Source organism: Lactuca virosa, chromosome 2 (assembly GCF_052849685.1).
Source record: "Lactuca virosa cultivar CGN04683 chromosome 2, Lactuca_virosa_CGN04683_v6, whole genome shotgun sequence".
Classification (NCBI taxonomy): domain Eukaryota; kingdom Viridiplantae; phylum Streptophyta; class Magnoliopsida; order Asterales; family Asteraceae; genus Lactuca; species Lactuca virosa.
Genome location: NC_136427.1, coordinates 289822310 through 289835493, shown reverse-complemented (window position 1 = coordinate 289835493; position 13184 = coordinate 289822310). Strand labels below are relative to the sequence as shown.

The 13184-nt window shown below is 35.9% G+C and overlaps 3 protein-coding genes and 2 non-coding genes across 5 annotated transcripts; 2 read left to right on the top strand and 3 right to left on the bottom strand.

Moving 5' to 3' along the window:
• Positions 1–1451: 1451 nt before the first annotated feature.
• TRNAM-CAU (transfer RNA methionine (anticodon CAU)) lies at positions 1452–1539 on the bottom strand. Its single transcript is given in 2 exon segments — positions 1452–1487; positions 1502–1539. It is a non-coding gene; the product is annotated as a tRNA-Met (tRNA).
• A 1484-nt stretch (positions 1540–3023) lies between these two features.
• LOC145161371 (uncharacterized) lies at positions 3024–6218 on the bottom strand. The gene is made up of 8 exons (XM_079080884.1): positions 5956–6218; positions 5240–5458; positions 4957–5097; positions 4471–4869; positions 4164–4385; positions 3676–4038; positions 3543–3611; positions 3024–3467 (listed from the first exon to the last, which is right to left on the bottom strand). The coding sequence occupies exons 2-8, from the start codon at positions 5441–5443 to the stop codon at positions 3255–3257; spliced, it is 1611 nt and encodes a 536-aa protein (XP_078937010.1). The 5' UTR covers positions 5444–5458; positions 5956–6218; the 3' UTR covers positions 3024–3254.
• Positions 6219–6387: 169 nt separating this feature from the next.
• SBPASE (sedoheptulose-bisphosphatase) lies at positions 6388–8544 on the top strand. Its single transcript, XM_079080885.1, has 8 exons — positions 6388–6655; positions 6806–6925; positions 7024–7209; positions 7299–7380; positions 7470–7691; positions 7778–7878; positions 7971–8042; positions 8147–8544. Exons 1-8 carry the CDS (start codon positions 6539–6541, stop codon positions 8426–8428), a joined length of 1182 nt encoding a protein of 393 aa, XP_078937011.1. The 5' UTR covers positions 6388–6538; the 3' UTR covers positions 8429–8544.
• Positions 8545–8677: 133 nt separating this feature from the next.
• Positions 8678–8749, bottom strand: TRNAR-CCU (transfer RNA arginine (anticodon CCU)). Its single transcript has one exon. It is a non-coding gene; the product is annotated as a tRNA-Arg (tRNA).
• Positions 8750–10675: 1926 nt separating this feature from the next.
• LOC145161373 (transcription factor DIVARICATA-like) lies at positions 10676–12408 on the top strand. Its single transcript, XM_079080886.1, has 3 exons — positions 10676–10866; positions 11167–11537; positions 11653–12408. The coding sequence occupies exons 2-3, from the start codon at positions 11176–11178 to the stop codon at positions 11972–11974; spliced, it is 684 nt and encodes a 227-aa protein (XP_078937012.1). The 5' UTR covers positions 10676–10866; positions 11167–11175; the 3' UTR covers positions 11975–12408.
• The last annotated feature ends 776 nt before the right edge of the window (positions 12409–13184 follow it).

The window sequence follows — 13184 nt, the reverse complement described above, 5'->3', positions numbered from 1 at the left end:
GTTTTTATTGATTTTGTGGATTTAGACATTTACAGATGGTTTCATCTTGGTGGGTGGGAATGATAATCGACATGGAGAGGTGGTGGAAGTTGGCGGTGGAAATTGAATGTAGGGTTTTTTTTGTTAAAATTTCAACTTCTTTTATTGTTATAGAGTTTAATAGTGTTGGGCGTTAGTGGTGAAAGAAGGGAGAGGAAAAACGGTAAGGAGGGGTGGGTGGTGGTAGTGTTGAATAATGGCGGTGAACGATGGTGGTAATGGTGGTTTACTGTGGTGGTAATAGTGATAGGCCTTTTTCTATTTAAATAATTATATAATAATTAATATAAATTCTAATTAACCAAAAAGAAAAGATAAAAGAAATTAAAAAGGGTAAATAAGTCTTTTTATGTGGGTGAGAGACCAACCACAATAGAAATTGAAACCACGAGGATCTTCCATGAGATCGAAAAAAATTATTTAAACTTGATATTTTAAAAAGCCATAGGGACCATTTATGTAGAAACTTATGGATTAGCATATGTATCAATAAAATATTGAGCATCCGAATCGAATTGGTTGCTTTGGAACCAAAATTGATTTAGTGTAAAAATCAATGTTCTAAAAAGCTCCCCACGGCTCCGTCATGGCTCCAAGGCTTGTATTTGCCGCCAAACTTTGACAAAATGTCGCCTTAAGTTATATATGTATATAAAAATGAATAATAGTACAAAATACATATAAAATTATTAATTATATACAAAATTACCGTCTTAAGTCACGCTTTACAAACGACATGGCTCGCCACGACTCAAAAAAGTTTGAGGCTTGACATTGCCGCTAAGTCACGCCTTACGTTATTTAGAACATTGGTAAAAAATTGGTAAAAAGGTAGACCGAAAACCAAATCGGTAAGTGATGCATGTTTTTTGCCATTTGCCATTCAATCCGATGGTCTGGGCATCAGTAAGCATACACCGATGCCGGTACAACATGTAATGCAGAAGGTACTCAACCATGTCATATTTTTAAGAGGAGTTTGTCATAAAGCATTTCCAAAACTCAACCTGCAACTTTCAAACCAATCCACCTTCAACAATGTGAAAGAAAACAATTATTGATTATTTCAGCACTAGCTAAAGATCGATGCAAAAAAGTAGGAAAAAAAAAAGAATGGAGTGAGAAAGGCTCAGCCATGTCATATTTTTAAGAGAGGTTAATCATAAAGCATTTCAAAAAAAAAAGAATGGAGTTAGACTGGCTCAGCCATGTCATATTTTTAAGATGAGTTAATCATAAAGCATTTCAAAACTCAACCTGCACATTTCAAACCCATGCATCTTCAACAATGTACTTTCAAACCCTGCATCTTTAACAATGTGAAAGAAAACGATTATTGATTATTTCCGTACTAGCCTACTAGGTGAATCTCCGTACAAAAAAATAGAAGAGCCGTAGGAAAAAAAAAGGAATGGGGTGAGAGAGGCTCGAACTCTCGACCTCAGGATAACTCAGATATAGCTATGAGACCTACGCGCTAGCCAACTGCGCCACCACCCCGATATGTTACAATTGCCTCCAAGATCTTTGACATTCTGAAAAAGTGTATCACAATGTACATCAAAATAAAAAACAGAACATAGTAAAACTCAAATCAAGTACATAATAAAGAATTTTTTAGTTTCCACTTCAAAAACGGTATTGGTTTCCCGTAGATTCCTTTGGGGATAATGACTTGATAGGGTAAGATACTTTTTGAAATGTACACATTTAGTCCTTATTCTTTTTTTTTGTAAAATAAACCCTTATACTTTATTAATATGTACACATTAGGTCCTTTTCACCGGATTCTACAGGTTTGCTGACGTAGAAGGGTTTATTTTACAAAAAAAAAGAATAAGGACTAAATGTGTACATTTCAAAAAGTATCTTACCCTATCAAGTCATTTTCCCTTTCTTTTATTTTGTTGAAATGAAATACCCAGGTGGCATCCACATATCCACAACGAGATTTTTCCAACTTTTATTCATCATGAAAAAGAGGGAGAACCCCGATCTCCGGCGACTCCTTTGTGTGTTCCTACACATCACTGGTAGCAAGGAGGAATGATGGCAAAAACAACAAGGTCGAAGGGGGAGGAAGGAGGAAGTAGAGACGGTAGTTGGCGGCGAGGAGCTGCTCTGGTAGCCCCCTCGTCGATTCTTTCTTCTTTTTTTGGCAACATATCTCAAAGATGGAGGCAAAGAGAGACAGATCGGAGAAACACAATAGGTAAAGGGTGTTTGGCTGTTGCTGTTCGACCGGAAGGAAGAGAGACGAGAAAGAGAAGGGTCGTCGCCCTTTTCTTGTTGCTGGAGGATCACCCACCTCCGGTGACTAAGCTAATTAATTGCTATTTAGTGCCACTTGTGCTTCCACATCAGCAAAACCTGTAGAATCCGGTGAAAATGACCTAATGTGTACATATTAATAAAGTATAAGGGTTATTTTACAAAAAAAAAAGAATAAGGTCTAAATGTGTACAATTCAAAAAGTATCTTACCATATCAAGTCATTTTCCCTAAAAGAAAATTCGTATATGACCGGTATACCGGGTATAGCCGGTCACAAGGATTGCATTGTTACAAAAAATAAATTATAAGGGTTTATTTTACCAAAAAAAAAAATAAAAACTAAATATGTACATTTCAAAAAGTATCTTACTCATTATCCAATTCCTTTGTCAACAACAATTTACTCTTATGATTTCGTAAGTGTAAAAGGACACTTATTTATAATTTATATGGTACATACTAGTAATATACCCCCAAAACCTGTTTTACTCGCCATCAAGATTGTTGAACAATGATTCGTTTTTTACTTTGAAATTCACTTCTTCCAAGAATAAATCATCTATCAAGACTCTAAAAATTAAAAGTACCTATTTATTTACCCTTCTTTTTCAAAAAATTTACTCTCTTTTCTCAATTTGTCACTTCCAATCACACAAATATATAACATCCTCAGTTCTACTCTATCTATTATTTTTTTCTGAAAATCAAAATTTGTCAAACGATCATCATAATCTCATCCAAAAGTGCCTCCTACAACCTGTTTTACAACTAATTATCATATTCTTTCTGATCACATTCATCATCACAAAAAACACCTAAGCATCAACAATTATTCATAAGTCAAAAATCATTTGCAGCAAAAATCTCTAAAAATGGAGTGGATCATTATATCGAACCACAAACCAAACCAAATAAAATGGAGCTATTCATCACCACGTCCATTATTTATTAGCCCTTAAACATGCTTCCTCCACCAATTGAGCTGCAACTCCAACATAATTGTGAGGGGTTAACTTTAAAAGCTCTGTTTTTGCTTCAACTGGTATTTCCAACCCATTTATAAATTCTGTAATCCTCTCTTTATCAACTGCTCTTCCTCTTGTAAGTTCCTTCAGTTTCTCATATGGCTCCTCAACACCATATCTTCTCATCACCTACACACACATCATTAAAAATAACAAAAACCTCATTTGAATTAAGCCAGACAGATAGATAGATAAGATACATACTGTCTGTATTGGTTCAGCAAGCACCTCCCATGAGTTGTCCAGGTCCTTGTTTAAGGTTGCTTCATTCACCTATCAAACACAACCATTAAACAACCTTTTTTTTTTCATAAATTCCATTAAACTTTTTATTAACCTGAAGCTTTCCGATTCCCACTATTGCACTTTTGTAAGCAAGAAGTGAATAACCAAACCCCACACCAATGTTTCTCAGAACAGTAGAATCAGTAAGGTCACGCTGCCAACGGGAAACAGGCAGCTTCATGCTTAAATGGTCTAAAATTGCATTTCCTATTCCAAGATTGCCCTCACTGTTTTCAAAGTTTATGGGGTTCACTTTGTGAGGCATAGTGGATGACCCTATTTCACCAGCCTTAGTCACCTGCTTGAAGTAGCCCACAGAGATATACCCCCACATGTCTTTATCAAAATCAAGCAAGATGTTATTAAACCGGATAAATGACTGGAATAATTTCGCCATGTAGTCATGAGATTCAATCTGCATTGTTCCAGATAGATATATATATATATATATATATATATATATATATATATATATATATAGTTGTTTTCTTTTTTATAACTAAAAGACTAATAAGGAAGGAAGGAATAAAGCATGCATACCTGTGTTACATGTGGATTAAAGCTTAATCCAAGAGAGTTTACAAATTGCTCAGCTATTCGTGGCCAATTTACATCAGGATATGCCACAACATGTGCATTATAGTTCCCAACTGCACCTGCAAACTTTCCCAATATTTCTACTCTACAAATATCTTCTCTTTCTCTCCTTAATCTTTCACCAAATATCACCATTTCCTTTCCCAGTGTTGTAGGTGAAGCTGGCTACAGTAGTACAAAATAATTATTTTTATAAAGAAAAAAACACAGATTCCATTTCCACAGTTAAAAAAGGAAGATTTTTACAAACCTGTCCATGAGTCCGGGAAAGCATTGGAATGTAAGCATAGGTTTTTGCCATGGTGTATATTGCATTGATTAAGTCATCCATGATAGGAAGAATGACTGTTGAAACTGATTCTTTTAGCATCAGTCCATGAGCAAGGTTGTTTATGTCTTCGGATGTACACCCAAAATGAAAAAACTCAAGCATCTTAGCAATCTCTGGATCTTCTTCACACTTTGTTTTCAGAAAATACTCGACTGCTTTCACATCATGATTAGTTATTTTCTCAATATTCTTGACTTGCATTGCATCAGCATCACTGAACCCATCAATCAGTCCTTGCAGTTTCGTTTGAGCTTCATTGCTAAAGCTTGGAACCTCAGATACTTGAGGAATCTGTGAGAGCTTTAGCAGCCACTTCACCTGAGGGTTTCAAGGTACAAAAATAATAAACACAACATAGAGAAGAAAAACAAATGGATGATGAAATAAGCATAATAAACATTGTACCTCAACCAGGGTGCGATAGTAGATAAGGCCATATTCACTCAAATAAGGGGCTAAATCCTTCACAGAATTCCGATAACGCCCATCCAAAGGACTTATGGCAGTTAAACTTGAGAGCTCCATCTCAGAAAGCTTCACATTTACCTGAAAATCATATGTAATCTTTCAGGCAACATAGTCTTACATGGAAAGAGAACAAGAAAAAGGTTCAGCAAAAGCAAATACAGACTAATAATTCGGTCAACATAGATATGATAATAAATAAAGTAATAGGAAAAGGCCTTACCTTTTCTACAGCTTCAATGTTGTTATTGGCTTCCTTCAAAGTTGCTTTGCATGTGGATTTTTTGCGAGGAAGTGTCACAAAAGATGAAGCACTTGAAGTACGGTTTTGAGTTGGAATAGATTGTTCATGGAGGTAACTTGCACGAGTTAAGTATGATGTTGGATAGCTGCCATTTTGAACTCTAATACAAGATCCGATTTCCATGAATACGTAAAAGAGCTTCAACAGAAATGATGTCTAATCAGAATGATATCTAATACAACAGAAATCCTTAACTTTTTCCTGTGTAAAATGCATACATGATACACGTGCAAATTGCGGAAATAAATTCATAAACAACGCGACTTAACCAAGCCATAACCCACAAAACAATTCACATAGCTTCTATTTATATATATCAATTAATCAATTTATATATCATTAACGAATCTATGAGTTCATCAAAATTTCAGACTTGCATGCAAATTCAAAGTGTAATTCGTTGTATTAAATTGGGAGAATACCAATGACATAAAAATCGGTAATTTTGAATAGAGCAGCAGATTGTCAAATAGAAACGTAATAGCAGGCTACACATAATAAGTAAGAAAAACAACTAAAACCCCATAAAATTTACTATAAACCCTAAAGAAGACTTCAATATGTTCCGAAATTAGTCAAAACTTGAACGAGTGTGTAAACGAAGAGTTCAATAGAGAGCAAGGAAGAACACTCACGATGGAGTTAAAGGAAGGGGAAGCGGAGGAGAAGACCAAGGAAGAGAAATCACGATCGGGCCCGGCGGCTTAAAGGTGGCGAGAGAGAAATCAGCACTATGAAAGTACACTTGACGATGGCGTATGTTGAGGAGGCGTTCTTGTGTCGCTTGACTGCTTGTGTTCTTGAGGAAGACGATGGTCGACTGTAGATAGTTGCTGTGTGCGAAGACTGAAAAGCCCAAGCTTTAGACTCTTGGTGGAATAATTGTCTATTTGGGCCAACTGGGCCTTCACTTTAAAAAAAAAATCAGCCCAGTTTATATTACGAAAACAACTGTCGATGAAAATTCATTGCAGGGTCTCCTCTCACGAGCATTGAATCTCGAGAGCCACATAAATCTTTAGACGATGGGTGATAAACCTCACCCCCATACTCTTCAATCAACCCCATATCTATCTATTCAATCATTGCCAGGTGTCATCTCCATCGTTGCCTGCTTATCTGCTGAAAGAACTCTTTCTTCAAAAAACACAACCAAACTCAATAACACTCTCCTTCTCCTTCTGCTTCAGCTTCGAAGCTTAGAAAACCAGATAAAAAATGGAGACTGGGGTAGCATGCTTTGCACGTGCGACAATCTTGCCAAGTGTTGCTTCTCAACATACAACCAGCTCATTTGCCTCTCCACGCACTATTTCCCCATCTTTCACCACCAGGGTATGCTTCACTTCCATTCCTTTTTGTTTCTTTTGCTTCAACGTTTGAATTGCCTCCAAATTATGCGTTTAGTACTTTCGTTTCGTATGTAAAATGCTTCACAGATAAGGTATTTTACACAGGCATAATTACAGTTATCCCTTTTTGCAGAGTTTAAAATCAAGCTCGTTATTCGGAGAGGCCTTGAGGGTGATGCCAAGATCGTCACTCAAGGTTTCAAAGTCACAAAATTCCTCAATCGTAACCAAATGTGAAATCGGTGAAAGTCTGGTGAGTTTATCGATCGTTCGTACTAAAAAGCCTGTAATGCGTTGGAATTCATTCTTGTTTGATCTTAATCTGATATTGGTATTGTAAACTTTTTGTAGGAAGATTTCCTATCAAAAGCAACACCAGACAAGGGTTTGATCAGATTGCTGACGTGTATGGGCGAAGCTATTAGGACCATTGCGTTTAAAGTCCGGACCGCTTCTTGTGGTGGCACAGCCTGTGTTAACTCCTTCGGTGATGAACAGCTTGCCGTCGATATGCTTGCCGACAAGCTCTTGTTTGATGTATATTTTCATATAATTGATTATAACTTCAGGGGAAAATTTTATTTAATTTACTGAGAAATTTTAAGCGTTTTGAATTTGGGTTGTAGGCATTGACTCACTCGCATTTCTGCAAATATGCTTGCTCCGAAGAAGTTCCCGAGCTTCAAGACATGGGTGGTCCAGTCGAAGGTCAAAATCTTACAGATATTCATTCGTCATTTTATATCAAAAAAATCACTACGATTTATAATTTGATCTTAATTATGAAATGAAAACAGGCGGGTTCAGTGTCGCGTTTGATCCCCTTGACGGATCCAGCATTGTGGACACCAACTTCACCGTCGGCACCATCTTTGGCGTGTGGCCGGGAGATAAACTAACCGGGGTCACCGGAGGAGACCAAGTGGCTGCCGCCATGGGGATTTATGGACCTCGAACCACTTATGTTATTGCCATCAAGGGTTTCCCTGGAACCCATGAGTTTCTTCTTCTTGACGAAGGTAAATAAAATGATAATTCTACTGTTCCTACTTACTACTGTATAATCAATCATTTAAATTTTAAAATAACCAATTTGGATTCTCAGGGAAATGGCAGCATGTGAAAGAAACCACAGAAATTTCAGAAGGGAAGATGTTTTCCCCTGGAAATCTGAGAGCCACTTTTGACAATCCCGATTACGACAAGGTCTTAATTAAACCTTCAAAGATTCGATCAAAATATAATGAAATTGTCAATTTTTAGCATTGTTTCTAAAAAGATTCGATCATTGAATGCAGCTGATCAACTACTACGTAAAAGAGAAGTACACTTTAAGATACACCGGTGGAATGGTGCCCGATGTTAACCAGGTGGGTAGATAATATTTCTTCATTTCTTGATGATAAGGATAAACGATAAAGAGGGAGGGCATTTACTTTTTGTGACCTTCATTCTAATGTTGATTTGTTTGCAGATAATTGTGAAAGAAAAGGGTGTATTTACGAATGTGATATCACCAACAACAAAAGCGAAGCTAAGGCTTCTCTTTGAGGTGGCTCCTTTGGGGCTATTGATCGAGAATGCAGGAGGTTATAGCAGTGATGGGACACAGTCTGTGTTAGATAAGGTGATTGTGAATCTTGATGATCGGACTCAAGTAGCTTACGGGTCTCTAAATGAGATCATAAGGTTTGAAGAGACACTATACGGGTCATCTAGGCTCAAGTCTGGTGTGCCTGTCGGAGCTTCCGCTTAAAACTCCATCTTTGTTTTGTAAACATGTATTATTGTTACGATCTCTCAATGAATTTTTCCAATCATATATAAATTTATATTCAATGTCAAAAACTATATTCAGAGAACATTTTCAAATTTTGAGCTTATTAGTTATGATTTACTCACGACATAACAGTGTGTAAAATAATTTATCTAAAGCTAAGTATTGTTAAAACTATTAATGAGTCGAATGGAAAAACAGTTGGGAATAAATTTGAAAAAATAAAATCGCGCCAGGTAGGGGTCGAACCTACGACTTTCTGCTTAGGAAACAGACGCTCTATCACTGAGCTACAGGCGCTTCTTGTTTTGTTATTCTACAATAATCTATAACAAAACAGACTTCAAATCAATTCTCACCACAGAATCATATTACAATGTAAATAAAATTTTATCGAGTATCATTCCTTTACAATAAATATCTGTGATAAACCTAATAAATAGTTTTCCCACATCTTTAATAAATTCTCCTTGGAGCCCAGACGTTGGTGATAGTGGGAATAAATGACGTATGAATCATACGTATTTTTGATGATTTATGTACTGATTTGTCACCAACCCTTTTTGAAGTAGTATGAAGGAAATTAATGATGACCAAAAGAAGTGTAAATGCACCTTTGGTACTAGTTGTAGTAGTAGTTCCTCTTTCCACTTGACTCCTTTCTTTTTTCCTTTTGCCTTTCACTAATTTCCCTCAAATAATTGCTCATGGGCTCAATTGCTTGATTTTTCATACCCACTTACAATTTACATACAACTTTAAAGTCCAATCTTTGTCTCACAATGTTCTTTTGACCTTTCCAAAGAAGTGGGTTTCGTCATTTAGGTGTCGCTACACTAAATACCTCATGTTTCATACATTTATAGAAATGTTATAAATTGAATAAGACACCATGGTCCACCTTTCTGTTTCAGTTTGATTCTTTTTATACGCATATACATTAAATCGGTGTACTAATAACTAACCCTTCGTTTCCTATCTTTGTCTTGCATTGCCCTTTCGATCTTCTAAAGAAGTGTGTTTCATCATTTTGTTGTCCGTATACTAAATGCTTTTATATATTTATAGATTTATTGTTAATGTTTCAATTCAGGCCCGCCTTCAATTCCAATTCGATTCTTTTTCTACTGAGAGACACTAAGTTATTTTTATTCATTTATTTATTTATTTATATATCTTTACTTAATTTAATTCACATGTAACGAAATCCAATTTATGAGGATAATCCTTCAATAAACAACTTCCTATCAAGGCATTTATTAAAAACCATGAACCAGGAATTTATATAGAATTTGGATTCTTCCGATTACCATGCTAAGGGCGTTGCCCCTAGGACCCCGCAAGGGGAACAACCTCCTTGACCCCTGTCATTTGGTTAAACCGAGATCAAACTCATTTTATATGAGTATCACTCCACACCTCCTAACTTGCATCGAACTGTATAATAATTTGTAAAAAATATAATAAAATAACATGATGACACTAAAATCACCAACAATCAAGAAAATAAGACTTTATTTATTAAATCTTTTTTCCCAAGAGTATCGTCATTTAAAGGTGGAAATAATTTTTTTTTTGGAAAGAGAACTTCCCTAACGAGAGTTTTTGGGCAGCTTTCGCGCACCGACTAATCCCCCGCTGCAAACATGAGGCTTTGTCTCATGCCCTAGAGTCACTGCATGCGAACCTCCATGGCCACAAGGGCTAAGTAGTGCCAGGATTTGAACATGGGTCAATAGTTTATTCATCATATCTTCCATATGACTTACCAAGTCACCATAACCCAAATGGTTGGAAATATTTAACATCTTTTACCAGGATATCACTTGATTAAAAAAAAGTGTCTTGAGTATATACTAGATACTAACCTTTGTTTCCAAGCATCAATTTGTTATAAAAAAAACATTGGTTGTTTAACAACAAAATTTTAAGTAACAAATTGAGTATCGAAGTATCACGTGTTATCTATAATGAATATAAATAAATATATAAAAAATACACATATTTGAATCATGAGTGCATGGGAAAAAGGGTACTACCATTACAAAAAATGAAAATTATTTGCCACTAGTTCACAAAAGAAGTTTTAGAATTTTCTTTCTCCTGTAAAGGCTTTTGTAGGAGCAATAATTATACAAGAAATGAAAAGGCAAAGGGATCATTGTCATGCCAAATCTTGCTAACTTTTGAATGCAATCATAAAAGATGCTTGATTTTTTTTAAAGTAAATCCCTCAAGAGTAGAGCAGCCACAGTAAAATACTTCAAAAAATCACACAAACCACCACAAAACTTTGTATATAAGTAGCAGAGAATCAGACTACCTTTGACAACTAGCTATCCACCTTATTCAATCACTCTGCGTTCATCCACAATAAGGATTCATAAAAAAAACCAGTCTTGATTCCTCTACAAGAGGTAAAGCTCTCTACCCGGTATTACTATAATTGTATGAAGTTTTGGTTTTTTACTCATGTAGCTTAAGTGGGTATTTGATTATTTTTGAATTTTTCCGTGTTTGAATCATATGATTTGACAGCGTTTTTAATCATTGTTATTTTGTTACATCTTTTTCAAGTTCTTGTTGATTCTTGAATTGATGGGTCACTTAACTTTCAAGATTCCTAAATATGTTCTACTGAATATAGAAAAAGTATTCTGATAATTTGATTCTAAACTTTTCTTCTACGCATTTGTATGGTTTTTCTCCATCTAAAGCTAATAGCTATGGAAACATCAAATCGATTGATGATGCAAGAGAGCAAGAGCTCAAAATGGACAAGAGAACAGAACAAATGGTTCGAAAGTGCTTTGGCTATATTCGATACAGAAACGCCAGACCGATGGTCAAATGTTGCAGCTTTAGTCCCCGGAAAATCAGAGTTCGAAGTGAGACAACAGTACGAGGAATTGAAAGCCGATATCAATAATATCGAAGCCGGTTTGGTTCCCGATCCCGGCTACTTCACCTTCAAATCAGAATTACTCCAAGATCGCAGATTCAATTCTTTCGGGAGTCGACTTTTCAGGTCTAGATCATTAGATCACGAAAGGAGAAAAGGCATTCCATGGACAGAAGATGAACACAGGTGAACACGATCTACGAACTCATACCTTCTAGTTTTTTACGGATATATACGACCATATAATAGTTTAAATTCTGGTGCAATAATGTCGTAATAACTCGTACGTGATTTGTTACAGGAGATTCTTGATGGGACTTCAAGTTCATGGCAAAGGTGATTGGCGAAATATTTCTCGTAACTTTGTGGTGACAAAAACACCAACACAAGTAGCGAGTCATGCACAAAAGTACTTTGCAAGACAACATGCTGACGGGAAAGAGAAGAGGAGACCTAGCATTCATGATATCACCACCGTCCACCTGCCACGAACCACCAGTTTCTCAGGCGACATGGACAAATCATCCCCATTAATGGTTAATACACCAAACAACGGAATCAATATCCGAGTATACAATTCTGGTCTCTTTTTCCAACCTACGAGGTACCAGGTTCAAGGTTAGCCAACCCGGGTTTAATTGTGCTTGTAGTTGAGATCAATACTATAGTACTCTTTATGATCTGTGTACAATGTATTAATTGTACTTATGATAGTATAGAAGCTTGACTTTCTGGTTAGTTTAAAGATATACGTGGTTTAAATATCGAATTAATGAGCACAGACGACAAACTTTCCATCTCATCAGCTATCCATTCTTTGGAAAAAAGAACTTGTTTTGGAGTATGACAAAGGTTCTCACTTCATGAAATAGCCTTTTCAATTCTCTGCAAGTTGCATAATTAATAGAGCACTTTGCTCCACCATTCCATTCTATCCTTGATCAAAGCTTATATGTGGGGATGACCCACATATGTTAAAGCCTCGAATCATATATTATGTTTATCGCATGTTTTGTATGAAATTTTGTTTTAATACCCTTTATACTCTTTTTGTGTTTGTGTTCTCTTGTCTTTAATTATTGTTTGTATGCATAGCGATCGACCTATCGAGGGAAATTAGAATGAATAAAAATTGCTTCAACTATACACTACTAAAAACTAGCAAAGAGAACACCTCATGTAGAATAGTACAGTACACTATTAAGTTAGAAATAGTGTAAGGCTTACAAATAAACAAAAAAAAAACCATAGTACTCTATTAAGTTAGAAATAGTGTAAGGTTTACAAAAAAAAACATAGTACTTTATTAGGCTTTTCTTAGCAAAATCAAGAATACGATTCTTAGGCCTTGTTTCCGAGTGCAACTTACACCCCGTTCCCGAGTTCAACTTAAGGAGAGAAAAGAAAGGAAATGAGTGGAAGTGAGAGGAAAGTAAAAGAAATTGGTGTTCCCGAGTTTCATTAAAGGACGGAAGTGGAAGGAAATGCAAGCATCACTTTCTCTCCTAACTTTCCTTCCGATTTGGAAAGATTTGGAGAGAAAGAACAAAATGTTTAACTTTCCTATCTCTTCTCTCCAACTCGGGAACACAAAAGACAAATTTATTTTCCTTCCTTTTCTCTTCTTTTCTCTCCTTACTTCTTTTCTTTTCTCTTCTTTTTTTTGCTATAACTCGGGAACTGGGTGTTAAGGAAGGAAGACAAGGGACGTGAAGAGAAAGGGAAAGAAAAGAAAAGTAATCTTGTTCTGGAGATTATTTTTTGGAAGAAATTGGAGAGAATAAAATGGATGATTTTCCCTCCTAAAGTCCTAATCTTCCACCTAAATTGTAA

Coding starts and splice junctions, on each gene's coding strand:
- LOC145161373 (XM_079080886.1), top strand. CDS start 11,176: ATGGAAACATCAAATCGATTGATGATGCAAGAGAGCAAGAGCTCAAAA. Junction 11,538..11,652: donor TGGACAGAAGATGAACACAG/GTGAACACGATC, acceptor GATTTGTTACAG/GAGATTCTTGATGGGACTTC.
- SBPASE (XM_079080885.1), top strand. CDS start 6,539: ATGGAGACTGGGGTAGCATGCTTTGCACGTGCGACAATCTTGCCAAGT. Junction 6,926..7,023: donor GTGAAATCGGTGAAAGTCTG/GTGAGTTTATCG, acceptor AACTTTTTGTAG/GAAGATTTCCTATCAAAAGC. Junction 7,879..7,970: donor ACAATCCCGATTACGACAAG/GTCTTAATTAAA, acceptor CATTGAATGCAG/CTGATCAACTACTACGTAAA.
- LOC145161371 (XM_079080884.1), bottom strand. CDS start 5,443: ATGGAAATCGGATCTTGTATTAGAGTTCAAAATGGCAGCTATCCAACA. Junction 4,039..4,163: donor TTAATCCACATGTAACACAG/GTATGCATGCTT, acceptor GGAACAATGCAG/ATTGAATCTCATGACTACAT. Junction 3,612..3,675: donor TGGGAATCGGAAAGCTTCAG/GTTAATAAAAAG, acceptor TGTGTTTGATAG/GTGAATGAAGCAACCTTAAA.